Here is a 25,571-nt window from a genome sequence, read left to right on the forward strand (position 1 = left end):
CTTAAATCTGTCTGGCAGCCCTACCCATGTAGCCCACCCCCAGCCTCCTCCAGAGCAGGGCACCCCTGCCCGAGGGCATTTCCCTCTCATGGCCAGAAGCTGACAGGACTCACCTCTGACCCCTCTTGCCTCTGTTTTGGATCTTAGGTGACTTTTTTCCCATTCTCTAGACAGACTAGAACTAGACCTTTTTTTGCTCTGTGATACTACCCGATCTCCACTTCCTCCGAGAAAAGTGAGCTGAGTGACACTGGCCCCTGCCTGACGCTGGCCTAGCATCCGATTCCGGGTCTGGAACGGCGTCCCGTTAGAGGGAACTTCACTTTGTTTCTCTCTGCTTGTTCACTCCGCCTCCAGGAGATTGCCCGGAGCTCCATCCAGATCACAGGAGCCCTGGAAGACCAGATGAATCAGCTGAAGCAGTATGAGCACAACATCATCAACTACAAGAACAACATCGACAAGCTGGAGGGAGACCACCAGCTCATCCAGGAGGCCCTTGTCTTTGACAACAAGCACACGAACTACACGATGGAGGTAGGCAGCCAGAGGGGCACGCACCGCTCGCTTCTCACGGGGTCCACGCTGCCACCTCAGGGTGCTTTCTTCATGCACTCGTCTCTCTCTGTTCTGGTTAATAGCTACAAGTAGGAAAGTTAGGGATCTTTAAGCCTTTCCAGGCAGTATTTGTGGAAATGCTTCGTGAGCCGTATCGAGGACTGTATAATATTAACCACAGCAACATTATGATTATCACCACAGTGAATTCACTACACTTCCTCAAAGCGTGGCCACAACTGGACTGCTGCATCTCCACCAGCTAGGCCCAAACTAATCTCCCCGGGAGCCAGCAGCTGTAACTCAGGCCATCCTGCTACTTAGGAGGCCTCAGCTGGGATTATAGGCATGCGCCACCACACCCAGCTTATGTTTTGTATTTTTAGCAGAGACGAGGTTTTACCACGTTGGCCAGGTTGGTCTCGAACTCCTGACATCAGGTAATCCATCTGCGTCAGCCTTTCAAAGTGCTGGGATTATAGGCGTGAACCCCACACCCAGCTACGTTCCAATTCTTAAAGATCACTAAAAAAGGATGTACCAGTACTTTGTACGGAGCTCTGTTTGTGATTTGCAAATGTCAGTCAGTGCTAGATAGACCTGTCAGATTTGGGCCTATGAGATGGCCCAGATGGAAAAATGTTTTCAGTGACAAATAGAATACAGCTAGTGCTCGACTTATGACCATAATTGGTTCCGACAGACCGGTCGTAACACGATTTGGTCGTAAGTTGAATAGGCTATATGCACGCGGAGATGGTAGTGCTGCCGGAAGCTGGTCCGCACTGTCGTACGCCCAGCTGGGCAACGTTTGCGCTGCCAGACGCGGAGCAGTCGTGGCTAGCGATTGTGGTCATAAAGTCGAATGGTCATAAGTTGCATAGGTCGTAAGTCAATCAATACCTGTATGTACTACAGAGTGCCTGCTGTCACTGTTAGAACCCTGGTCTCACTTGTGAGTAATTGTCACTACAGAATCTTGCAACAGATGACAGAGGAGAATGCTTTTAAGTGTCGGGAAGTCTATGGTGAGCCCTACTTACAGTAAGCCCTTTGAGTCGGCCGTGCTGTTAACGAAAGTAAAGAGGCAGAGTTGACATGCTGCAAAGACCTAGAGCTGATCCGTCCTCTTTTTCCTTAACAGCACATTCGTGTTGGATGGGAGTTGCTGCTGACAACCATCGCCAGAACCATCAATGAGGTGGAGACCCAGATCCTGACGAGAGACGCGAAGGGTATCACCCAGGAGCAGATGAATGAGTTCAGAGCCTCATTCAACCACTTTGACAGGGTACCAGTCTCTACTTATTTAAAGGGCAGTGCTGGGGACTTTACACAGTGCATCTGAAATAATATGCATGCTCTTGTTTGAAGTCTTAATTCTCCACAACATTTACAGGGAAACAGGATAGTTAATGACAAAAAAAAAATAGCCACCAAAACAAAGTGTCCTAAGCTCTGGTGTTACTCAAGGTGACACAGAGTCCAGGTTTGTGTGCCATTTTGTGCAGATCGCTTAATAAGAATGCATTCGTAGTTGATATCAAAGCCTGATTTGTTCTAAGTCAAAGTGTATTCATAGCAAAATGTGATGTTTAGCTTTAGGTCATTTTGTAAAGACTTAAATATAAAACTCTGATATGCTTTTCCTAAGCAGCTGTTTAGGTAAAGCATCTGGTCATAAATTAACCTGCTCTTTCAACATAGAAAACTCAGTTTTCTTTTTTAATTAACAAAATTGATGCATGATCTCTTTTAAGGACATGCACCAACAAAAGGGTGACAATTTTCACAGTAAAGGCATATAAAAAGTTAACTGCTGCTTTTAAAAATTATCTAGTATTTTGATTTGAACAAAAGTGAGTAAAATCAATTCTTTATGAGAAAATACAATTTACTAATCTTATGGCTGAAATTGAGGGACTATTAAGGCTACATTCCAATTCTTTTTTATTTTATTTTATTTTATTGAGACGGAGTTTTGCTCTTGTCACCCAGGCTGGAGTACAATGGTGTGATCTCGGCTCACTGCAACCTCCACCTCCCAGGTTCAAGCAATTCACCTGCCTCAGCCTCCCAAGTAGCTGGGATTACAGGCGTGCGCCACCACATGTGGCCAATTTTTGTATTTTTAGTAGAGATGGGGTTTTACCATGTTGGCCAGGCTTCTCTTGAACTCCTGACCTCAGATGATCCACCCACCTCAGCCTCCCAAAGTGCTGGGATTACAGGCATGAGCCACCGCTCCTAGCTACATTCCAATTCTTAAAGATCACTAGAAAAGGATGTATCATTACTTTGTATGGAGCATACTATGTATGTTTATGAGTTGCAAATGTCAATCATTAGTTTCCAAAATGCCTCTGGGCTAGATAGAGCAGTCAGATTTGGGCCTGTTAGAGAGTTCAGACAGTGAACTTCTGATCAGGGAGCTAGGCATAAGTAAAAAATTATACCTAGAGATGGATATTGACATTCTTATAGTTTCAGCACACCTTTATCGTACAGAAACATGCTGTAATTTGACCTAACTGCATTCATTAAAGCCCAAGTCACCTTTCTTCCGTGGAGGGAAACGATGGATCATCATCCTGTACACAACCACGTCTTGCTGAAAGACAGCTCTCACTCATTTGGGCTGCTTTATAGGAAGAAAACACATTGATTTGAATCCAAGGCGATCACAGTCTTTTACAACAAAAGTCCAAGGAGTACAATGCAGAACTTGCCATGTTTAGAAGTTTATTCAAATTAAACATGAATGATTCTTTGTCTTGGAGGGAAAATGGGGTTTGCTTACTGTGTAGTGGAAAGGGTGTCAGGGATATGGATGCACTTTGCTTCATCTTTTCATTGAATGGTAAAGATAGGAATGGCCGGGGGCACAGAGGCTGTGAATGGAGGGATTCTTCCATGGACATCAGAGAATCACAAAAGGTTTTAGAGCATAGGTGCAACATGACCAGAGCTGCAAAACGATGTGCCAGCACATTTAAGATGCCAAATAGACAGAAGGGAAGGAGAAAAGATGAGAAGGTTAGCAGAGAGTCAGACCGGGGTCTGTTGGTAAAGTGACACAGAAGGAACATGAGCTTCTGGGCAGAGGGATGGGAGCAGTGGAAATGAAGAAAAGAGGGTAGATCTCAGATTGAAACAGATCTGACAGAGGTGAACAACAGGGCTTGGGGGCTAAGGGAGAGGGTGATATGGACAGTTGAAACCTTGAAGACCTGGGAGAAGTGGTACTCAGCTATTGCAGAAGCAGGAGGAGTCCAGGTCGAGAGCTTAGGGCTGAAGCCTGTGAGAGTCGCCGCGTAATGGCCCTGTCCAGCAAGAGCCTGGAGAGTAAGAGGGGAGAAGGCCGAGGTCTTAGGGAACTGCTACATTTATGGGAAGCAGAAGAGCCAGAGGAGGAGCATTAGAGAAAGTAGAGGAGAATCAGGTCAGTAAGATGGAAAGCATCACTTAAGAGAATGCTGCTGAGAAATCAGGCAGTGACTGAGGGCAGAGTACATAGGTGTGAGAACAGACACATAAAGTCTCTTATTCATAGAAAAAAAGAACTTCTGACATTAGCTTTTGGGACTGGCTGTTTCATGGGTAAGCGCAAACAACAGAAAGTAGCCTTCTATTTAATAAATTCATATGGCCAATACCCAGTGTTTTCTTCTCTTTAAATGTGTACCGATGCTAAAACGTTAGCCATCCCTTCAAAACCCTCGAGAATCTGCAGCACAGCTGTGCGCTTCCTGTCACATGCAGGGCTTTGCGTTGACACCCCTGTTTCTATAGGGTTAGGTCACCGTTTTTCCTGACCGGCCTTTCTCGTCTGGGAAAACTGTTGTCCATGGGGACCCTCTCTTGCGTGCTGCTCTGTGTACACTCATTGGATTTTTGGGAGGAGCCGAGCTTGCCACACAGAGGGGCCACTGCATCCTGCCCAAGGGCCTAAGGGTAGTTGCTTTCCAGGTATCAGAGCTCTAGGAATGTGCTCATCTCTGCAGTAATTTGACAAACGATGACCACCTGGGACCATTGAGAGCATCATCATTTCTTAGAACTTTTACGATACGTTCTGTCATCAGTAGGTGGCAGTAGTGAGCTCCCACTAGTTCCTTTTGCTATTTTCTTGATTGTATGGTCTCCTTTAATTTTTGTCTGGTCTTTACCCTCCTCTCCCCTCTTTTTCCTTTTTAAGAAACTAGTTTGTAACATCCTTGTGCTGGCTCCATCTTTCTCGCAAGCCAGTGGTGACATTTATGATCTCGGCAGAGCTCAAAGCCGAGAGCTTTGTTCTGTTACCAGATCTTTGTGAGTGGGTCAAGTAGAGTTGCTCATCTTGCCCTGTGCTCACCTGCCATGTCTTTTGTTTTTGCCAACAGAGGAAGAATGGCCTGATGGACCATGAGGATTTCAGAGCCTGCCTGATCTCCATGGGTTATGACTTGGTAAGATGGAAGTTGAAATTGTACTAAGGTTTGATATTTTATTGAGTTTGGATTTCTATAATGGAAGATGACCAGCTCAAACCAAGGTAATGCATTTGAGATTGGTTCGTTTTCATTATGTAGGATAATATTTTTTGAAGGTTTCACTGTTACTATACAAAAATAAAGTCATGGGGCCAGGCACAGTGGCTCACTCCTGTAATCCCAGCTCTTCAGGAGGCCAAGGCGGGTGGATCATCTGAGGACAGGAGTTCGAGACCAGCCTGACCAGCATAATGAAACCCCGTCTCTACTAAAAATACAAAAATTAGCCAGGTGTGGTGGCACATGCCTGTAGTCCCAGCTACTCGGGAGGCTGAGGCAGGAGAATGGCTTGAACCTGGGAGGCAGAGGTTGTAGTGAGCCAAGATCACACCATTGCACTCCAGCCTGGGTGACAAAAGTCACAGAACCAAAACATATTTTGATTCAGTAATTGGTCAGATTATTTTTCCTAGTGAAGGAGATGAGAAATAGGCTTTTTGATTTTTTAAACAGGTTTACTGAGATAGAATTCATCTACTACAGTTTACCCATTTAAATGGTACACTTCAGTGCTTTTAGTAGTATCCTGATGATTTTTCAAGTGCTTTTTTCTCGAATATGTTAAAAGGCAAAAAAGGTTTGGTCATAAATCAGCTAAGATAAACTTATGGGCGGGGATAGTCCTAGAATATCCAACACTTCTCTGTTACCCATTAATGAGTGTTTTTAACCTGACCTGCTTTGATTCTCTTTGAGGCTGTAAAACCCAGTCATGACAGCCACGCTCTGAACTGCCTTTAATTTGGTAGCATCACTTTTCTCAGTTCTAATCTGAGAAAAGGGCTCAGCTCTTGCTTTGACCTACACTTCCATAATCATGTTAGTGACGCATGAAGGCCAGCAGTGGGTCCCAGAGAGGAAAGAATTCTGACATTTACAAGCTTCTGGTTTAAAGCTACAGCTATTTGATAGCAGTAAACCTAAGTCACGCATAAGGGGAATCTCATCCAAAGACTGAAGGGAAACTCAGGTAATACTTGAGTTTTCAGACATAAAGGAATTGGTATGTCACTGGGGAAAGAATGAGAACGGCACTGTTGAGAGTTGTGCACCGTTCGAGGACATGTTTCTTTGCCACTTTGCCTCAGGGTGAAGCTGAATTTGCCCGCATCATGACCCTGGTAGATCCCAACGGGCAAGGCACCGTCACCTTCCAGTCCTTCATCGACTTCATGACTAGAGAGACGGCTGACACTGACACCGCCGAGCAGGTCATCGCCTCCTTCCGAATCCTGGCTTCTGATAAGGTCTGCACTGACAGATCTTCTTCTGCGTTAGCAGGAGTCCACTGCATCAGTCTAACAAACAAGGCAACAGTGTTGTAAATCAAAACCATTTTTACACTGGTGTATTTTGTGCAACATTGGCACTGAATTCGGAAAGCAGCAGGTAGACACAGAACAATGGTGCCCTCAGAACAGAGGAACACAGACATGCCATTCCTGGGATTCATTCGTACTTGGCCCTGCACTGAGTTTTTATAGAATGGACAATAGGATATTTGTGTGTGTGTGTGTGTGTGTGTGTGTGTGTGTGTGTGTGTGTGTGTTCCCGGCTGAACCCTCGTTTTACATTCTAGTTTGGTGGATGTGACTTCAAAAGAAGAAACCATGCAATGTAGATGTTATAAAACTGGGTAAACTTCTCCTAAGGATCAGTGACCCTGACGCTGTGCCCAGCCCACGGAGCAAAGTTAAATCTAGCTGTTTAGGCAGTAAACAACTGGCAAGGTTTTCATTACATGCACCTTAGACCTTCAGTAGGAGTTTAATTGCCAGTTCAGGATTTTAATATTTTACCTCTCCCAAACAATAAAAACATCTCTATGTATAAATTCAATTTGCGATAGGATTAGTTTACCCTGTTTTCTGGCTGAGAGGATAGTGAACATTACCACAAGGAGGTTAGTATGCTAAAACACATTAGCAGAGCCATATTTATTGCCTTAAAAATCAGGCAAGACCAACTATTTTTAAAATAATGTTTGTTTTAAAATGAATCATTTGCCCATAGGGGTAAGGGTGGATGGGAAAGAGCCCAGCTGATTTAGAAGGTAATAAACCATGGCTCCTCCCACCCCACCGAGAAACTGCTATTATAAATTATATAAGCTATAATTGTATAAATTATAATGTGATATTTGTGATTTACTTGACTTTTACCAGCCAGTCTACTTGGCTAGAATTGTCCCATTTCCCACTGAATATTTTTTTTTTTTAAAAACTTCATCTTTTCTGATATGAAATGTAGATCATAGCATTTATCCTCACACTGTGGCTCAGTTGGAGAAATAGTAGTAATGCTCCCTTTGCCTTTATGAAGCATCTCACCCTTCCTGCTGGCTGGGCCATTTTCTAGATGTGCTCCTACAAGTAAAACGGCTTTCTGTTGGTTGCCTGGTACTACCATCCCAATAGACTCCCTAACCTTTAGTCCTTTTAAAAAATTAAACAGCGGTGGCTCACGCCTATAATCCCAGCACTTTGGGAGGCCAAGGCGGGTGGATCACGAAGTTAAGAGATCGAGACCATCCTGGTCAACATGGTGAAACCCTGTCTCTACTAAAAATACAAAAAATTAGCTGGGCATGGTGGCGCGCGCCTGTAATCCTAGCTACTCAGGAGGCTGAGGCAGGAGAATTGCCTGAACCCAGGAGGCGGAGGTTGCGGTGAGCCGAGATCGCTCCATTGCACTCCAGCCTGGGTAACAAGAACGAAACTCCGTCTCAAAAAAAAAAAAAAAATTTAAACAGATGCAAGAAATACGTAAGTGGTAAGACTGTTTACGTTGTGGTGTTTTCTGCAACTGACTGCAAACACGTGTATTTTTTCCAGCCATACATCCTGGCGGAGGAGCTGCGTCGGGAGCTGCCCCCGGATCAAGCCCAGTACTGCATCAAGAGGATGCCCGCCTACGCAGGCCCAGGCAGTGTGCCTGGCGCCCTGGATTACACTGCGTTCTCTTCTGCACTCTATGGGGAGAGCGATCTGTGATGCTGAGGTTCTGTAACCACTGATCCCATCAGAATGCAATAAAAGCGGAAGTCACAGTTTGTTTCCTGGAAACTTTGACAAGCTTTATTAAGTTGAGGGCAGGGGGAAGCCTTTTGTAGTTCAGTAATTGCCAGCAGTATAACACAGCCAAAATGAAGCTTCTACAGTATATGACATAGTGTGCTTCATAAATAGGTTTATTTCTGAGTGTTTAGCTAAATGTAATGAAATATCGCGTTGATTTGTTTCTTTGATTAAACAGAACAAATTACTTGAGTAATAGGAAATTAGGAGGATCTAGGGGCAGAAGGAAAGTGAAAAATGTGAAAATACAAAATACCCAAGATTTAAGAATGAGGGGGAGAAGAACACAAATTGGTAAATAAATGTTTGGTATTTTTAAAAAATGTCATTCATCTCTAACATACTTATGTGATTGCCCGTAGGGGAGTATATTTGGGATTCTACTGTTTTATTTTCGTGCTTACTATTGTGTCTTCAGTTGAATTTAATATTGTGAGATGGAACTTCCAGGGATTAAAAGCAGACCGCCCAAAACATTTTTGGTACTTACAATTTTTAAAATAGAGTGTATAGTCATCTCTTCATTATTTAGGACTGGGTAGTCGACTCCATTGGTGATTTTTTGATGCTTCTCTAGACCTAAGGAAACATGGAAGTCAGTTTAATTGCCAGAGAGAAGGATGCAGTCACTAGGTAAAATGAGGTTTTTAGGATTGTTTATTGATTCCAGGTTCCCATGCTTTTTGTTAGAGCTTATTAGTACAGGTTCTCGAGAGACGATCATATAAAAGCGCCCTGTTTTTAAATGAAGAGCTTTCTGTAGTAGTGGTTCATCACAGGGCAAGTCAGAAACCGTATCCTGCTGGCCCTCCAGTCGGGACTCCTTTATGCCTCTGGTTTTATGACCTGGAGAAGCCAGAGTTACAGTAGGAACAGACAAATTGTCAGCAGTAGTGGAGGTGAGTTCTTTCTTTGCGGAACCTTTACGTATGTTTTGTGTAGTAGGAATAACGAGGTGTTTTAGCTAGTGTGCAGTGTGTGTTCACCCCTGGGACTGGACAGCGTATCCCAACAAGTCCCAAGTCTGCTTCTGACTATTCATTCATTCTTTTTGCTCGTACTGCTGTAGGCTATAATTCCACCCTCTGTTTTTCCATCTTGTTGACAGCTTGTAGAGAATAAAGCAGGAATTCTTTTTACATCTGAGCCCTTAATGATCAGGAAATGGATTATAAACAAGCAAAAACAGTTGCAAACGGCAATTAAAGTGTTACTAGAGAAGCAGTAACATGCTTGTTACCTACCGTCTGTTTGCTCAGATTCTTATAGATTTCCATCAACAGCTGCAAATGTGAATTTCCATTCCAAGCTGTCTGACACCTTGAATCTTTTTCCTACACTGGCCCATTTAGGACCTTCAACCTTTATGAATGTCACTTAATTTGGTTCATTATTAAATGGTTGGTAGTTTCCAGATTCCTGAAATATTTAAATCCGTGAGTTTAATGCCAAACACTTTTGGGGTGGTTTAGATGAACTCTATTTTCAAGCAGGTGCTATATACCAGCCATAAACCCTATAGAAAAACCAGAAAGTTGTGCTTCCTTTGAGGCAACTAGGGGATCTGTGGTGTTTTAGGATGGGTGTGGGTAACTTGTCTAAACTTTCAATTTCTTTACAACATTCAGCAAGAGAGTGGATCAGTATTCTCTGCTGATAAATGAAGAAAGGAAATAAACTCTGAAAAACAATATTTATACTCATTTTAGGCATTGTTTTTATTTCTGAAGCTGGATGATCAAAAATTAAAAAGATTCTAAATTAAACTTAATTTATAAAAGAAAAAAGAATCACTATTTTTGTTATTTCAAAAAATAACCATTGCTTTGGTTAACTACAAACAAACTTCCTCACTTAAAGTTTCCATGATAATTAAAAAGTCATTGGATTAGTATTTGCCTCCCGTAAAGAATTAGAGACTGGCTTATTGGGTAGAGGGTGAACTTAAGATGGAGAATTCATGTTGAACCACTTAGAAGTGAATGATGAATGGGCTGGGCATGGTGGCTCATGCCCAGGTAATCCCAGAACTTTGCGAGGCCAAGGTGGGCAGATCACTAGAGGTCAGGAGTTCAAGACCTGCCTGGCCAACATGGTGAAAATCCATCTCTACTAAAAGTACAAAAATTAGCCAGGTTTGGTAGCGTGTACACGCCTGTAATCCCAGGTACTCGGGTGGCTGAGGCAGGAGAATCACTTGAACCCAAGAGGCAGAGATTGCAGTGAGCTGAGATGGCACCATTGCACTCCAGCCTGGCAAGAAGAGCGAAACTCCATCTCAAAAAAAAGAAAAAAAGAAGTCAATGATGAATGGATTAGGAAGGAATTTTTAATTAAGAGATCAGAATCCTCGGTAAATTTTTTCTAAAATGTATGCATACTCAGCCCTAATCCCAGAATTTCAAGCTGTGAAGGTCTAGGTGAAGACTTGGGCATCTGTATTTTTTTTTAGACTCCATGGAAGTTCTAATAACCCTCCACTGAGAATCTGTGGATTTAAGGTAAAGAAAAGGTCATTAGTAATCAAGAAGTCTAAAACGGTTAGAGAAGACCTTACTGGCAAGATTAATAGTTGAGCAGTACAATGGCCAGGCAAACTGGTTGTAATACAGAAATGCTTGACATAACTGAGTTTTGGACTGGAGTATTCAGCTTGGTATTCTTTCCTGTTGCATACTAGATTCATCTATGTTCATGGAAAGAAGTAGCTGGAAATGAGCTCTTTACAGCCTTCATATGAAAGGAAACAAATCTAAGTGATACAGAGTCAGAAACAGGGATTCTAAGAAGTTGCTGGTTGTTACCAGGCTGACAAAGATTCACCCACAGCTTCCCTGGATTATTTGACAAGAAGACACTGAGTGTTCCCACTGTGTCCTTGAGCTTTTTCAGGTTCCCGGAGCCTACACAATAATTATACTGCTCTGCCTGAGACATTTTCATATTTCGGATAGAGTCAGCAGTTGTTTTTCCTTTTTAGATTCATTAATTAATAACTCAGTCCTTAAGCAACGGATAGGCCATTATTCTTTTTAAGGTGGGAGCTAGGAGTGGCTGCAATTTGTCAGTGACCGTTGGCCATGAATTCCCCCATGGGATTTAAGTCTTTTAGAGGCTGCCTCCCCAGCAGTGCGGACTTCCTTGCTGTAAAATGGATGCAATGCCTGGGAGTGCACCAAAGCATACTCGCAAATCCTTTTGCATGGCTGGGAACTTCCAAGAAACCACAGTGGCAGATACACAGAAAACCAATCGCCATGGTCTTGTTAAAAGAAAAACTTCAGACAAATTTAACAGAGTTTAGTTGAACAAAGAACAGTTTGTGAATTGGGCAGCCCCCAAATCAGAACAGGTACAGAGCAGCTCTGGAGCCACTGCATGAGAGGACCTGGGGACTAAGAGAGGAAAGTGAGGCGCAGAAACCACTGGATTGGTTACGGCTTGGCGTTTGCCTTATGTAAACAGAGTTTGAACAGTTGGCTGCCTTTTATTCACCAAAACGTGGTGATTGGTTTGAAAGTAGGTTACAATCCGTTTACACGTTCAGTGAGGTTACAGTTCACTGTGTATGGAGAAACTTTAGGCTGAAATGAAAATATGTCAGGAGGCAGATTGAGGCTAACCTTTATTTAAGAAGCCTTTGCAAGACAAGCTACAAGAGGAGAAGGATTCTGTAAATAGCTGTAGAGGGGGGAGAAAGGAGACTATATGCATATTTAGTGTGAACAACGCAATGGAATTATGGTTCTGAAATCAGATACATGTATTCTAAAGGATTGGGGGTGGCAGTGATACCAGGTTTTGCTTACTGATTTCACCTTTTCCAGCTCTCAGTTATTGTCACAAGCCTGAATTGTTCCTGAGGGAGATTAGAAACAGAAAATCCCAGAGCATCAACAAGAAGTATTAACCACGAAAATGGCTTTTTAAAATGTATTTAAACATAGGCAGTTCTTTTTAGCTATTCCCAAGAATAATCCTTAGGATGTGTCAGTAGCTGATTAGAAGGTCACCATTGGCCAACCAAACAGCACAGGCTGCTGTGCTTCTCAGACCACCACAGCGTTCAGGTTTTTTGTAGATAAAAGCCTGCAGTGGCGAGGTACAGTGGCTCACATCTGTAATCTCAACACTTTGGGAGGCTGAGTTGGGTGGATTGCTTGGGTGGGTCGCTTGGGTGCAGGAGTTCGAGACCAGCCTGGGCAACATGGTGAAACCCCATCTGTACAAAAAAATGTAAAAAGATTAGCTGGGCATGGTAGTGTATGTCTGAAGTCCCAGCTACTTGGGAGGCTTAGGCGGGAGGATTGCTTGAGCCCAGGGAGCTCAAGGTGGCGGTGAGCCGTGACCATTGCACTGCAGCCTATACCTGGGGGACAAAGCGAAAGCCTGTCCCTAAAAACAAACAAAACCTGTGGTAATTTTTAATATGATTTATTTTAGATTTGGTATGTCTTATTCAAGAAGGTTCTCAAAACATATTTATCAAAGCACATAAAATATTCCAATTATAATCTTGAATTTATTTCATCTTTGAAAGTAGTATCTTCTATTCCATATTAGCCAAAAATAAAATTTTTACTAGATACCAGACCAATTATTTTTTAGCAGTCTATACTCCTTCCTTAAACACATTGGAGAAAGGTTTTATCAGTATGTCCAACAAAACTAATGGAATTATTTTTGAATTTCATACAAGATTTTTAATTATTCCCAAACACCAGCATTCAGTACACATATGCGTGCATGTTTTCCAAAAGAATATCATTCTTTTTAGCATCCTTCTTCCTTCATGAATAACTTAAAATTGTAGCTACATATATTTTTCTTTTTCTTTCTCTTTCTCTTTTTTCTTTCTTTCCTCCTTCCTTCCTTCCTTCCTTCCGTCCTTCCTTCCTTCTTTTCTTTCCTTTCTTTCCTTTCTTCCTTTCTTCTTTTCTTCTTTTCTTTCTTTCTTTCTTTCTTCTTTCCTCTTTCTTTCTTTTCTTTTCTTTTTTTTTTTGAGGTGGAGTCTCTCTTGCTCAGGTTGGAGTGCAGTGGTGCAATCTCACCTTACTGTAACCTCCATCTCCTGGGTTCAAGCAATTCTAATTTTTGTATTTTTCGGTAAATACGGGTTCACCATGTTGGCCAGACTGGTCTTAAATTCCTGACCTCAAATGATCCACCTACCTCAGCATCCCAAAGTGCTTGGATTAGCTACATATATTTTATGAATAAATGAGAAAGACTTATATAATGAAAAGTGTAATATATTAGTACAACATCATTTTAATCTGGACTTAACTGCTTTTATAAAATTTGTTGCATTATTTCTTTTCAGTGGTTTTAATACCATTCCTCAAAATGTGTTAGTAGCTTATTTTAATTATAAAATGAAGTTTTTTGTTTTGTTTTTACTGACAGAAAATAAGGCTAATCTAGCTAATCATTTAGACAAACTGGTAATTAAGCTACATGGGGGATGTTTTCCATTTTTTCAATTATCTCAATCTGCAGCTCCATTGTTTTGATAAAAATATAATTAAACCACATGATAATATAAAAGCTTTTTTTTTTTTAAGTATTGGCAAAGACGTATTGAAATGAACAATTTTCCCCAACTCTTCCTGATTATATTGGATTAAACAAGGAGTCCTTAAGAGAAAAACAGCAGGTGTAATTGGTGGCCACTTGGTAGGTCTGAGGAGATGGCGCAGCTACAACTCAGAGGAAACACAGTTCTTATTTGACTTCGAGGGGTAGCTGGCCCCTGCTGGCTCACCCCGAGACTGCCATGTGGAAAGAGAAACCAACTTGTGTGTTCTTTAAGCTACTCTCTTCAGGGTCTCGACTATACCTTAAATAATACAGAATTAACCTCAACAGCTTCCTGACCTGGTTGTGTACTTAGCATTGCCTGTCTAGCTACACTGATGATATTTTCGATTTTATTAAACATTTTCACATTTTTCCCCTCTCAACGGATATTTATGTGCATTTCCTCACGGAAGATGATGACATCTTGTACTAAATTCAGCTCATTCATTCATTCATTTTACGTGCACTGCAGATCATTTAAACACAATTTTAAGACACTTTGTTTTCTCTTCACATGTCTTCTAGAGTTTTCCTTCAGTACCCATCTGACTCTTCCATCAAACTAAAGTGAGCAGTTTTGCTGTTGAAGAGTATCTATGACTCTGGGGTCAAGATTCTTTCCCTTTCCCCACCTACCACCCTTCTGTTCTCTTTAACATTGTTTGTGAACTTTTTTTTTTTTTTTTTTAGTGAAAGAGACGACACGTAGTATGGGTCTTAAAGAATAAGCATGCCAAATGTCTTATCTCCATTGCAATCCTTTCTTTTCTTTTCTTTTTTTTTTTTTCAGATGGAGTCTCTCTCTGTTGCCCAGGCTGGAGGGCAGTGGTGTGATCTCAGCTCACTGCAATCTCCATCTCCTGGGTCGAAGCGATTGTCCTACCTCAGCCTCCTGAGTAGCTGGGATTATAGGCACCTGCCACTGCACCTGGCTAATTTTTGTATTTTTAGTAGAGATGAGGCTTCACCGTGTTGGACAGGCTGGTCTTGAACTCTTGACCTCTGGTGATCTGCCTGCCTTGGCCTCTCAAAGTGCTGGGATTACAGGTGTGAGCCACTGCGTCCGTCCTGTAATGCTTTCTTATGAGAAGATGTACAGATGACATTTACAGATGACCTCTCACTTTCTGCGATCACAGACTCATTTGTTCCTGCATTCCTCCTCCTCGGCTTTGTGTTCCATAAACTAGACGACTTGCCCTGTTTGTTGTGTTTGCCTGTTTCCGCATCTTCAGAATTTGCCTGATGATCCTTTTCTCTTCAATAGATTTGGCAATTAATATTTAATCCAATCAAATAGCGTGTCATTGTTTCCCAAACTCCATTCTAGAACATTACCACAATTTTGTATCCAGTATTCCTAATATTTTTATTTTAATTTAACTTCTTTATCAAAGAAGAAAACCTGGCTGGGTGCAGGGGCTCATGCCTGTAATCTCAGCACTTTGGGAGGCTGAGGGGGGTGATCACCTGAGGTCAGGAGTTTGAGACCAGCCTGACCAACATGGAGAAACCCCATCTCTACTAAAAATACAAAATTAGCTGCACGTGGTGGCACATGCCTGTGATCCCAGCTACTCAGGAAGCTGAGGCAGGAGAATCGCTTGAACCTGGGACGCAGAGGTTGTGGTGAGCCAAGATCACACTATTGCACTCCAGCCTCGGCAAAAAGAGTGAAACTCCATCTCAAAACAAAAAAGAAAAGAAAATGTATCACTGGGTAATTAATAAAGAAAAGACATTTAATTGATTCACAGTTCTGCATGGCTGGGGAGGCCTCAGGAAACTTACAATCATGGGAGGCTGAGGCTGCAGTGAGCTCAGATCACACCAGTGCACTCCAGCCTAGGCAACAGAACAAGACTCCATCTCCAAAAAGAAAGAAAGAAAACTAGAGGCCAATATCCTTATGAATATAGATTTTAAAATACTCACCAAAATACTAGCAAGCTGAATTCAGGGACGTATTGAATGGATTATATATCATGACTACAATAATCAAGCGGTACTGACATAAGGATAGACATATAAACTAGTGAAATAAAGTAGACAGCCCAGGAACTAAAGTTCACATACCTCACATATAGTGGCGATTGATCTTTTAGGAAGGTGATCAAGACCATTCAATGGGGGAAAGAACAAACAGTCTTATCAAAAAATGGTGCTGGGATAGCCAGATAACCACATGCAAAAAAATAAATTTAGACTCTTACACTACATAGAAAAATTAATTAAAAAGTAGATAAAAGACCTAAATTGAATAGCTAAGCTATAAAACTCTTAGAAAAAAATTAGAGGAACTCTTTATGACATTAGACAGCAATCATTTCTTGCATATGACAGCAAGAACACAGACCAGAAAAATAAATAAATAAATAAATAATAAATTGAACATAATCAAAATTTAAAACTTCTGTGCATCAAATGGTGCTATCAAGAGAGTAAAAAGACAATCCGGGCTGGGTGCAGTGGCTCACGCCTGTAATCCCGGCACTTTGGGAGGCTGAGGTGGGAGGCTGAACTCCTCACCTGAGGTCAGGAATTCAAGACCAGCCTGGCCAACATGGTGAAACCCCATCTCTACCAAAAATACAGAAATTAGCTGAGAGGGGAACTCAGCAATGTCCGCCTTGCTGATGGGATGTACATTGGTTCAGTCCGGAAAGGCGGGACAACTCAGAGTGGGGAGGAGGCTCCCAGTCATAGGTAGATAAGAGACAAACTGTTGCATGCCTTCGAGTTTCTGACTAGCCTTTCACTGAATGCACAATTTACAGTAATAGTCACTTATGCCTAGTCTGGCTTAGTGAAACTGCAGAGAAGAGCAATCAGTCAGATATACATTTGTCTCACATGAGCAGAGGACTGATTCTGATTTCTGTCTTTCCTTTGTCCACAAGGGATTTTCTTGCAGGCAAATTGGGTAGTCTCCTTAGCTTTAAAAAAATCTTTGTAGCTATCTTATTTAGGAACAGAATGGAAGGCGGGCTTGCTCAATGCAGGTCCCAACTTGACTCTTCCCTTTGGCTCAATAATTTTGGGGTCCCAAGGTTTTTTTTTTTTTTTAGATGGAGTCTCACTCTGTTGCCCAGGTTGAAGCGCAGTGGTGTAATCTGTGCTCACTGCAACACCTGTTCCCAGGTTCAAGGGCCTCTCCTGCCTCGGCCTCCTTCATAGCTGAGACTACAGGTGCAAGCCACCACACCTGGCTGATTTTTGTAATTTTAGTAGAGATGGGGGTTTCACTGTGTTGGCCAGGCTGGTCTTGAATTCCTGACCTCAAGTGATCTGCCCACGTCGGCCTCCCAGAGTGCTGGAATTACAGGTGTGATTCTGCATTTGACTCCAAGGTTTATTTTCCTTTCACAATAAGAACCCCATGTTATAGGGTGAAGATTAAATATAGATTGTACATAAGAATTTAGAAATTCAATTGACAGTATATGTAAGCTAAAATCCATTTTTGTATTTAATTTTAGTCCTGTCTACACTCAGGCGCTGGCATAGCCAGGTAAAAGATGAACAGTTTTATGATAATTAAGAATGCTTCTGTCCAGGTGAAGTTTAAAAAAAAAAAAAATCCTTCTGCAGTCCCTGAAACAGGTGGCACAAATTCAGCCAATTGATACACTGGTGTCAAGTCTTACAGAGACTTGACAGGTAGAGGAAGAAAGGGAGAGTGAGGTCTTCCAGGGCTATTGGTTACAATAAAATGACATTATTTTTTACTATCTTGTGCCTGGGGCCAGGATCATATCCCACAGATTCAAAATTCCACTTATTTAGTACAATCCATATAGGTAATCAAAATGGTTGTTGACCTATGTGATAAGGCCCCTCAACCATCTGGATGGACTTCCGGCCCAGACAGGGCACTCTTAAAATGCAACCTGAAAAACTGGTTCAGGTCATGAAGACAAGCGGGGGTCTGGGCCATCCCTCATTATACCTCTCCGGAATTCACATTGACACAGACATTACATCTGAAAAGAGGCATTTACAATCTACTCTCTCTGAAGCTGGCTACCTGAAGGATTCCTCTGCACAATAAGAACTTTGGTCTTCACAATCCTTTAACCCAGAAATTTCCTTTCTATTGATCCCGGGTCTTTAGATAAACAACGAATTGTCAACCAGAAATTTTTTAATCTACCTATAACCTGGAAGGCCCCCCGCCCCCACCCCATCCCCAGTTTCAAATTGTTCCACGTTTCTGAACTGAACCAAGGTATTTCTTAAATGTGTTTGATTGAAGTCTCATGTCTCCCTGAAATGTATAAAACCAAGCTGTACCCCCACCACCTTGGGCACATGTACTGATGACCTTCTCAGGGCTGTGTCATGCGCCGTGGTCACTCATATTTGGCTCAGAATAAGTCTCTTCAAATATTTTACAGAGTTTGACTCTTTTTGTCAACAATACCAGGAAGGGATTTGGGGGAGGGGAACAGTGAGGCTCATCTTTGTGGCAGGGATCTTCTGGGGAAAACCAGTGGTCACCCCAATAGACTCCAGAGGTAGTAGATCCTTGTTCCAGATGTGGCCCACAGTTTATATGTGCAAGACTCTGACTAGCAGGACACAACGAGCCACCTAATGGGTTTGACACAACCACCAAGCCCAAGAGTAATGTATAAAGCTGGAATGTCAATTTGCTAGTGGTATACAGTAGGAGTTAGATATTTAGGTTCACTGATCACCACTTCTATCTATGAAGATAAATCCACAGGGAAAGAAGCCGCAAATCACCAAAAGGTTGTTTGGGCCCTAACTTCTAAACAATGGGTTTGTGTTGGATGAGCTTAATGAGGGGGAGGAAAGCAGGCTAGCATTAGGCTGTCACCAACTTCAAATAGCAGGTTCTCTTCTACAGAGGTAGAGATCCTCGTTAGTCCTGCCCCATCCACAGGTATATTTATATTAGTTTCCAAGGATTGTTTTATAGTTTCTGAGCAAGTACAAAAACTGAGTAGCTTAAAACAACAGACATTTATTACCTGACAGCTCTGGAAGTGAGAAGTCCCAAATCAAGGTGTAGGCAGAGTAATGCTTTTTTTGAAACCTACAGGGGGGAGAATCCTTTCTTGTCTCTTCTAGCTTCGGGTGTTTGCTGGCAATCCTTGGAGCCCCCTGGTCTGTAGGTGCTTCCCTCCAATCTCCGCCTTTGTCTGCAAGTGTCTGTTTTCTCCTCGTGTGTCTCCTCTTCGCGTAAGGACACCAGCTATGCTGGATGATGATCTCATAACTAAACTAACCTGCAGCAAACCTATTTCCAAAAAAGGCCATTAATGTCATTTTTTCTTTTTTTTTTTTTTTGAGTCTGAGTCTCTCTCTGTCACCCAGGCTGGAGTGCAGTGGCTCAATCTCTACTCACTGCAACCTCTGCGCCACCTCCCCTGACCGCTCTGCCTCGGGTTCAAGCGATTCTCCCATCTCCGCATCCCAGTAGCTGGGATTACAGGCGCATGCCACCACGCCCAGCTAATTTTGGTGTTTTCTTTTTTTTTTTTTTTTTTTGAGACGGAGTTTCGCTCTTGTTACCCAGGCTGGAGTGCAATGGCGCGATCTCGGCTCACCGCAACCTCCGCCTCCTGGGTTCAGGCAATTCTCCTGCCTCAGCCTCCTGAGTAGCTGGGATTACAGGCACGCACCACCATGCCCAGCTAATTTTTTGTAGCTTTAGTAGAGACGGGGTTTCACCATGTTGACCAGGATGGTCTCGATCTCTTGACCTTGTGATCCACCCGCCTCGGCCTCCCAAAGTGCTGGGATTACAGGCTTGAGCCACCGCGCCCGGCTTAATTTTGGTGTTTTCAGTAGAGATGGAGCTTCACCATGTTGCCCAGGCTGTCTTGAATTCCTGGCCTCAAGCGATCCACCCATCTCAGACTCCAAAAGTGCTGGGATTGTAGGCATGAGCCACCACACCCAGTCCAAATAGGGTCATATTCTGAAGCACTGGAAGTTAGGGCTTCAACATATCTTTGAGGCGCACACATTGCAACCCATAACAGTATTCTCGGAACTTTAAATTGCGTCAGTTTTTGTACTAGAAATGCACTGCCCTTTTAGGCACTATGTATTCCTCTAATCTTGTTACTCTTTTATGACTTTAAGAAATACAGAATTTGGTCAATTTTAGGTGAGAAAGTAAACTTTGATGACTTGCATCAAACAGGAACTGAGGCACAACTCCTGGAATTTCCGGTAAGAGAACGTGAGTAGGAATACAGTCACTGACTAAAGATTATTTTTCAAGAAATACGCCAACAAACTGAGGGATACATGATAATTGAAAAACTAGCCCTTATGATCTTTTTGTTTTTAAACAGGTGCATCTTTACACAGTTAAATTTTAGTTAAATTTTACTAATTTTTTTTTTTTTTTTGCAGATAAAAACTCAGGAGTTGAGAAATCAATAAATATGAGAAAAACATCATGATTTATCAAGCCTGGATAAATAATTTAATAAGTCCCGCATAGAAGACCATGTTTTTTTTTTTTCTTTCCTCTTTTTCTTTTTCTTATTTATTTCAATAGGTTTTTGTGGAACAGGTGATGTTTGGTTACATGAATAAGTTCTTTAGCGGTGATTTCTGAGACTTTGGTGCACCCATCACCTGAGCAGTGGACACTGCACCCAATGTGTAGTCTTTTATCCCTCACCCCTCCCACCTTAGCCGTTATCATCTTAAGATTTTTGGCTATTCTGAGCCATCTCATTCTTCCCTCCCTTCTTTGTTGCATTCTCTCTCACCTACTCCATTCCCCCCACCTTCAAAGTAAGACCACCTTTGGTAAGAATGTTATACGCATTATGATACTTTTTCAAATCTTCAAAATTGAGGTATAATTACATACAGTAAAATGAGAATGGCATGCAAATTTGTGCCTTTTTTTAAAGCTTAGTAAATGTCATAATTTGGTTACAATTCTTATTTTTCCAGATACATGTGTTTTTCCTCACATCTACCAGGCTCAGCATTACAGAGCTGTACTTTATTTTAGAATTCTCTAAAGTGCTGTATTGTACACAGAGAGCTGCTCCTGACTGGAAAAGCCGCACCTCGCACCCCTCTTCCTTCAGGACCCAGATTCTTTGAAACGTTTCTCTAGCCCCTTTGAATACTGCAGCTCGTTTAAAACGTATATGGTTCTTTTTTCCCTGTTCAGTTATTAATCTAGCTAGGTTGTGAGTTCCTCCTCCAAGAAGGAGTTGGGGGTGCGATGTAGCTTGTCTGGTTTTGGTTTCAAAGTGTGTACAATACTCCAATGCCTACCACATAGTAGGTGCTCAATATATGTTTACTGTCAATAAGTGACAATTAACACACCAATATGGTACTTCAGAGTTTTCATAGCGCGGTCACACGATCTCATTTAATGCCTACTACAATCCTAAGAAATTCGAATTACTGCCATCCTAACATTTCTTGTTTATAGAGTATGGAGATCGACAGGTTAAGTGTCTTGCCCAGGACCAGTCAACAGCAAAACGGAACTATAATTTCAGGCTCTGGACACCACACAGCGTGTCGAGGTCAGCCCGAACTTGGCGCTGCGACTTTTCCTTGGAGGGGCCATTTCGGCTTGCACTTCCAGATCCTGGGCACAAAGACCCAAAAAGACGCCCCGCAGGGAACTGGGGAGCGGGACTACATCTCCCAGAGAGCCCTGGGGCTAAGCCGCAGATGAGTGGTTGACATTGATAGCCAATGCGGCTGCGAGGAGCTCGTGCAAACCAATCACAGTCTGGAAGGGGCGGGACCTCCCACGCCGAGACTAGATTGAGCGCAGAACTAACGGCGCTCTGAACGGTTCCAAACCTCTGTGGGGCTTAGAGCCGGATGCAACGTCGTCCTTTCCCGTGCTCTCCCGCGACTCCGTCTCGGGCCGTGCGTGTCTGGCTGCTAGGCCGGCAGTAAGGACTCGTCGGGTGCCCGGAAAGAAAGCACGTGCTCCAGCAGTTGTCGCGCCGCGTGTCTGCCCGTCAGACCCGTGCCCAGCCCCAAGAGAGGCCCCAGGGTGCTGGGGAGTTTCGGGGCTCGCAGTCCCCTCGAAACGGGAGGCGTCAAACGACCCGGGCCTTCCGTGGCAGGCTCGCCTGGCGCTGGCTGGCGTGGCTCTTGGCAGTCGTCACGTGTGGATAGCGCGTCTTCCCCGCCGCGCCCTCTGGGCGAGGAGGAGACTCGGCAGCATGTCACCCGCGCTCCAAGACCTGTCGCAACCCGGTAACGCTGCGACCCCGTCTGCGGGGTTCGGTTGTGTTTCTTGACTCGAGCTGTGGCCTCCTAATCCCTGGGGCGATTCCCTTTCGCAGCGGGAGACGCCGGCGGGGTTTCGCCGCGTGTGGGCGGCACCTTTAGAACGTAGCACCGGAGTCCCGAGGGCCACGTATTTTTCTCGGCTTTTTCTCCGACCTTCACCTCTTCCTCACGAGGCGAACCATCAAAACCTGCAGAGCTTCCCCTCCTTGCCCCCGAAACACATTCTTAACGTTATAGTAACTAAACTTTGCCGCATAAACCAGCTGGGCTCTCCGGAAGTTTTGCCTGGTGTCACGTTCTTACTCAGTAAACATTTATTATGCACATAGTGCCAAAGAAAGCTCAGGCGCGGAGAGAGAGACGAGGAAACTCAGAACTATTTAAAACTGCTACATGGGGCTTTTTATTTTCTGCTTCTTCGCACACTTCTGCAGACTCCAATATGCGCAGAGTAACTATGTTAAAATAGATTGACAGGTTCCACCTTCAGATACCTAGATGGGGCGTAGTAATTTCCAGCGATTCAGATGTTGGTGGCCCTGGGATCAACAATGAGAAAAAGCTAGTTTAGCACAAGAACTGAACGTATTGTTAGCTTTATAATGAGCTCTGCGTCTGTAAGGTCGTGCCGGATTATAATTTGTGGACAAATATGCCTATAAAAACGTGTGAGGAGATGTAGAAAGGAGAATTAGTAACAAATACGGAACAGTAAATATCCTATGACAGAGTGGGGATGTTTGGCTTCAGGAAGAGGGGCATAAACCGTAACGGACAAGGAAATTGTCAGAGGTTAACTGATGACTTACTGATTCTCGGGTTCTGATAACGGGACTGATAGAATTGTTCTGGAAACTACTGGAACTGTGGCTGAGAAACATCACTGCTGTTATTAAATAAGGGGTAAACCTGTCATAGGGAGATCATATATTTGTTTGGATAATATCTTTTACTCATGATTTCTGGTCTCCCCCTTCCCATTTAATTTAAACAAGCTATTTTCCTTTCATCGGAATTCAGGTGTCATTATCAGGAGCAAAATGCCACTGAAGACTTAGAATACTGTGAATAGTGAGTGATTTTTTTTTTTTTAAAACAGAATATGAAAGGAAAATTGTTGAAGGTTTGAATCTAGCTTAATCCCCTCACCGCAACGCTGACTTCTAGAGTTGAGTACTGAGCAATTCTTAGGGCCTCTGAAGTTCTGAATCAGGCCTGTGCGCCTGGAAAAGATCGTAGATGTAGTCCAGCTTCTATGTGAGCAACTTCTGTTAGGATTAGAATCAGGTTTTAACTTCCCAGTAACCCTTAGTCCCTTACTGGCATGCAATCTTATGAAACTTCAATGGAGAGCTGGAAATTCCTGATTCTCAAGGTTGGGCCTTCATGGTTGTGTGCGCTGGGGAAGGAGGATGGTGAGCTAGCAAATACTTCTTGGGAGAAAATTTTAGCTACAGCTTCTGAAGGTTTCTTGGTTTCATCCTTTCTTAGTTATGTGAGTGTTATTTAGAACTCAGTTGGTGAGTGATAAATGAAAGAATGAATAAGTGATCCAGTGAATTGGTATCAGCCTAATTCTTCTCTGGCTTATTAAAATCAAAGGAGTATTATTTAACAATATTTTATATCTTATTAAATATTAATTATATATTAAAATATATAAATGATAATTGTGTATCATTTAGTATATATTAAAAATGGAATACTGCACAAGTGAAGTGATGCCTACAAAGAGGCCAGGTGTGGTGGCTCACACCTGTAATCCCAGCAGTTTGGGAGGCTGAGGCAGGCAGGTCACCTGAGGTCAGGAGTTTGAGACCAGCCTTGCCAGCATGGCAAAACCCCATCTCTACTAAAAATACAAAAATTAGCTGTGGGGGGTGGGCGCCTATAATCCCAGCTACTCGGGAGGCTGAGGCAGGAGAATTGGGAGGCTGAGGCAGGAGAATCACTTGAACCTGGGAGGCAGAGGTTGCAGTGAGCTGAGATCATGCTACTGCACTCCAGCCTGGGTGAGGGAGCGAGACTTCGTTTCCAAAACAAAACAAAAACCAAAGTGAAGCAAGTCTGTGCAAATTAGAAATTAGAGATCCAAAAATGAAAGAGAGAAGTGTCTTGCAAGAGACATGTAGGGCAGTAGTAAGATTGTTTTTAGTAAAGCAAAGAAAGGACACTGCTGAGAAAGCATTGGGATCATTTGATTATAATGCAGAAAACAAAAATGTACTTTTCTTGCTGTATGTGTTCCCCATTTAGCACAGTGGAAAGAAGAGTCCTAGATAAGTCAGACCTACCTGGGGTCATTTTACCTTCAGAGGAGGTGTCTTCTTGACACTGCATATAATTTACATGCACATATTAGAAATTTATTTCTTTAGGCTTTCAAAGAATGACATAATTTGTCATTCTTTAGGCTAGTTCTTAAAGGTGGTACTACCTGACTTATCCCCTCCAAATCCGACTGGGGCTTTAACCACTTAGTCCATGTTTATTCTTTGGAACACTTGCTGTGTTAACGGCAGGGAAGAAACCCCACAAAATATACTGGCTAAATCCACTCAAATCTGGAGAAAATACTGTGTGATCTCTTAGGCTTGCTAGCCAAAAATGTTCCTTGAGACTCCTCTGCACTGCAGTTATTTACATATACTCATATATATTAAACATAAAAATATTTCTGAAATAGTGTTATAACTAGTCAGCTAAATGGAGGAACTGCCAAACTATATTCTTATATTTACTGTGAAAGATAATCAGAGAGAATCTGCTTTATTTAGAACTTGACTAGTCAGTAAATATAGAGAATGTTCTAGACCTAATGAACTGAATGCAGATAAATACAATTTTGTTGTTGTTCTTCATGGAAGAACGACATTTCAATAGATCCCCACTCTGCCAAGGGAAAGAATTGTCAAGGTGACTTATTCTTTTGAGAAAATTCTGATGGTAATGAGAAGCCAGTGAATTAGAATGGTGATTAAAGCCAATGAAAAATGACCTCCTACTGGAAAAGCTGGAGGAATACAGAAGGCGAAGAATAGTGAACACTTAATACCAACAGAGCTTCTGAAGGAAGACTTCTTAGTTTCTCTGAATGGGAGATCTTATATTATCCTCTAAAGGAAAAATAAGCAAGTGGATAATGAGGAAGCAATGGATTTTTTTTTTTTTTTTTTTAGAAAATCTCACTCTTTTGCCCCATTTTTTTTTTTTTTTTTTTTTTTTGTAGAGGTGAGGTCACAGTGTGTTGCCCAGGCTGGTTTTGAACTCCTGGACTCAGTGGTCCACCTACTTTGGTCTCCCAAAGTGTTGGGATTACAGGCGTGAACCGCCATGCCGAGCCTGAAGTAATGGATTTTTAAGGGCCTCAGTTGCATAGGAGTTTTTAATTCAGTCCACAAAATTCCTGCTCATATGTGTTTTATTATATATATTTTTATCTGTATTTTCCATCCACAATTCTCTTGTTTCCATAGACTGCCTTTTTCACATATATCCATATATTTATACATTTTATTGTAAATTCTAGTTTATAGGTTTTTTTTTTTTTTTTTTT

General features: G+C 42.5%; 2 protein-coding genes across 6 annotated transcripts in view; both read left to right on the forward strand.

The window, feature by feature from the left end:
* Positions 1-8,647, forward strand: part of ACTN2 (actinin alpha 2) — a 79,667-nt gene extending 71,020 nt beyond the window's left edge. Inside the window, exons 17-21 of one of the 2 annotated variants that reach the window (XM_037737803.1) lie at positions 358-537; positions 1,703-1,849; positions 4,941-5,006; positions 6,179-6,337; positions 7,925-8,647. In XM_037737803.1, coding sequence (XP_037593731.1) covers positions 358-537; positions 1,703-1,849; positions 4,941-5,006; positions 6,179-6,337; positions 7,925-8,083 — 711 coding nt within the window. In that variant the 3' untranslated portion in view covers positions 8,084-8,647. The remainder of the gene's footprint in view (positions 1-357; positions 538-1,702; positions 1,850-4,940; positions 5,007-6,178; positions 6,338-7,924) is intronic. The other variant, XM_017526609.2, reaches the window with a different exon arrangement.
* Positions 8,648-20,601: 11,954 nt separating this feature from the next.
* MTR (5-methyltetrahydrofolate-homocysteine methyltransferase) overlaps positions 20,602-25,571 on the forward strand; it is a 110,600-nt gene continuing 105,630 nt past the window's right edge. For 2 of the 4 annotated variants that reach the window (XM_017526610.2, XM_017526611.2), the window contains exon 1: positions 20,602-21,979. In XM_017526610.2, coding sequence (XP_017382099.1) covers positions 21,946-21,979 — 34 coding nt within the window. In that variant the 5' untranslated portion in view covers positions 20,602-21,945. The remainder of the gene's footprint in view (positions 21,980-25,571) is intronic. The other 2 variants (XM_017526612.2, XM_037737804.1) reach the window with 2 other exon arrangements.

This window comes from Cebus imitator, unplaced genomic scaffold (genome assembly GCF_001604975.1).
Source record: "Cebus imitator isolate Cc_AM_T3 unplaced genomic scaffold, Cebus_imitator-1.0 Scaffold42, whole genome shotgun sequence".
NCBI classification, from domain to species: domain Eukaryota; kingdom Metazoa; phylum Chordata; class Mammalia; order Primates; family Cebidae; genus Cebus; species Cebus imitator.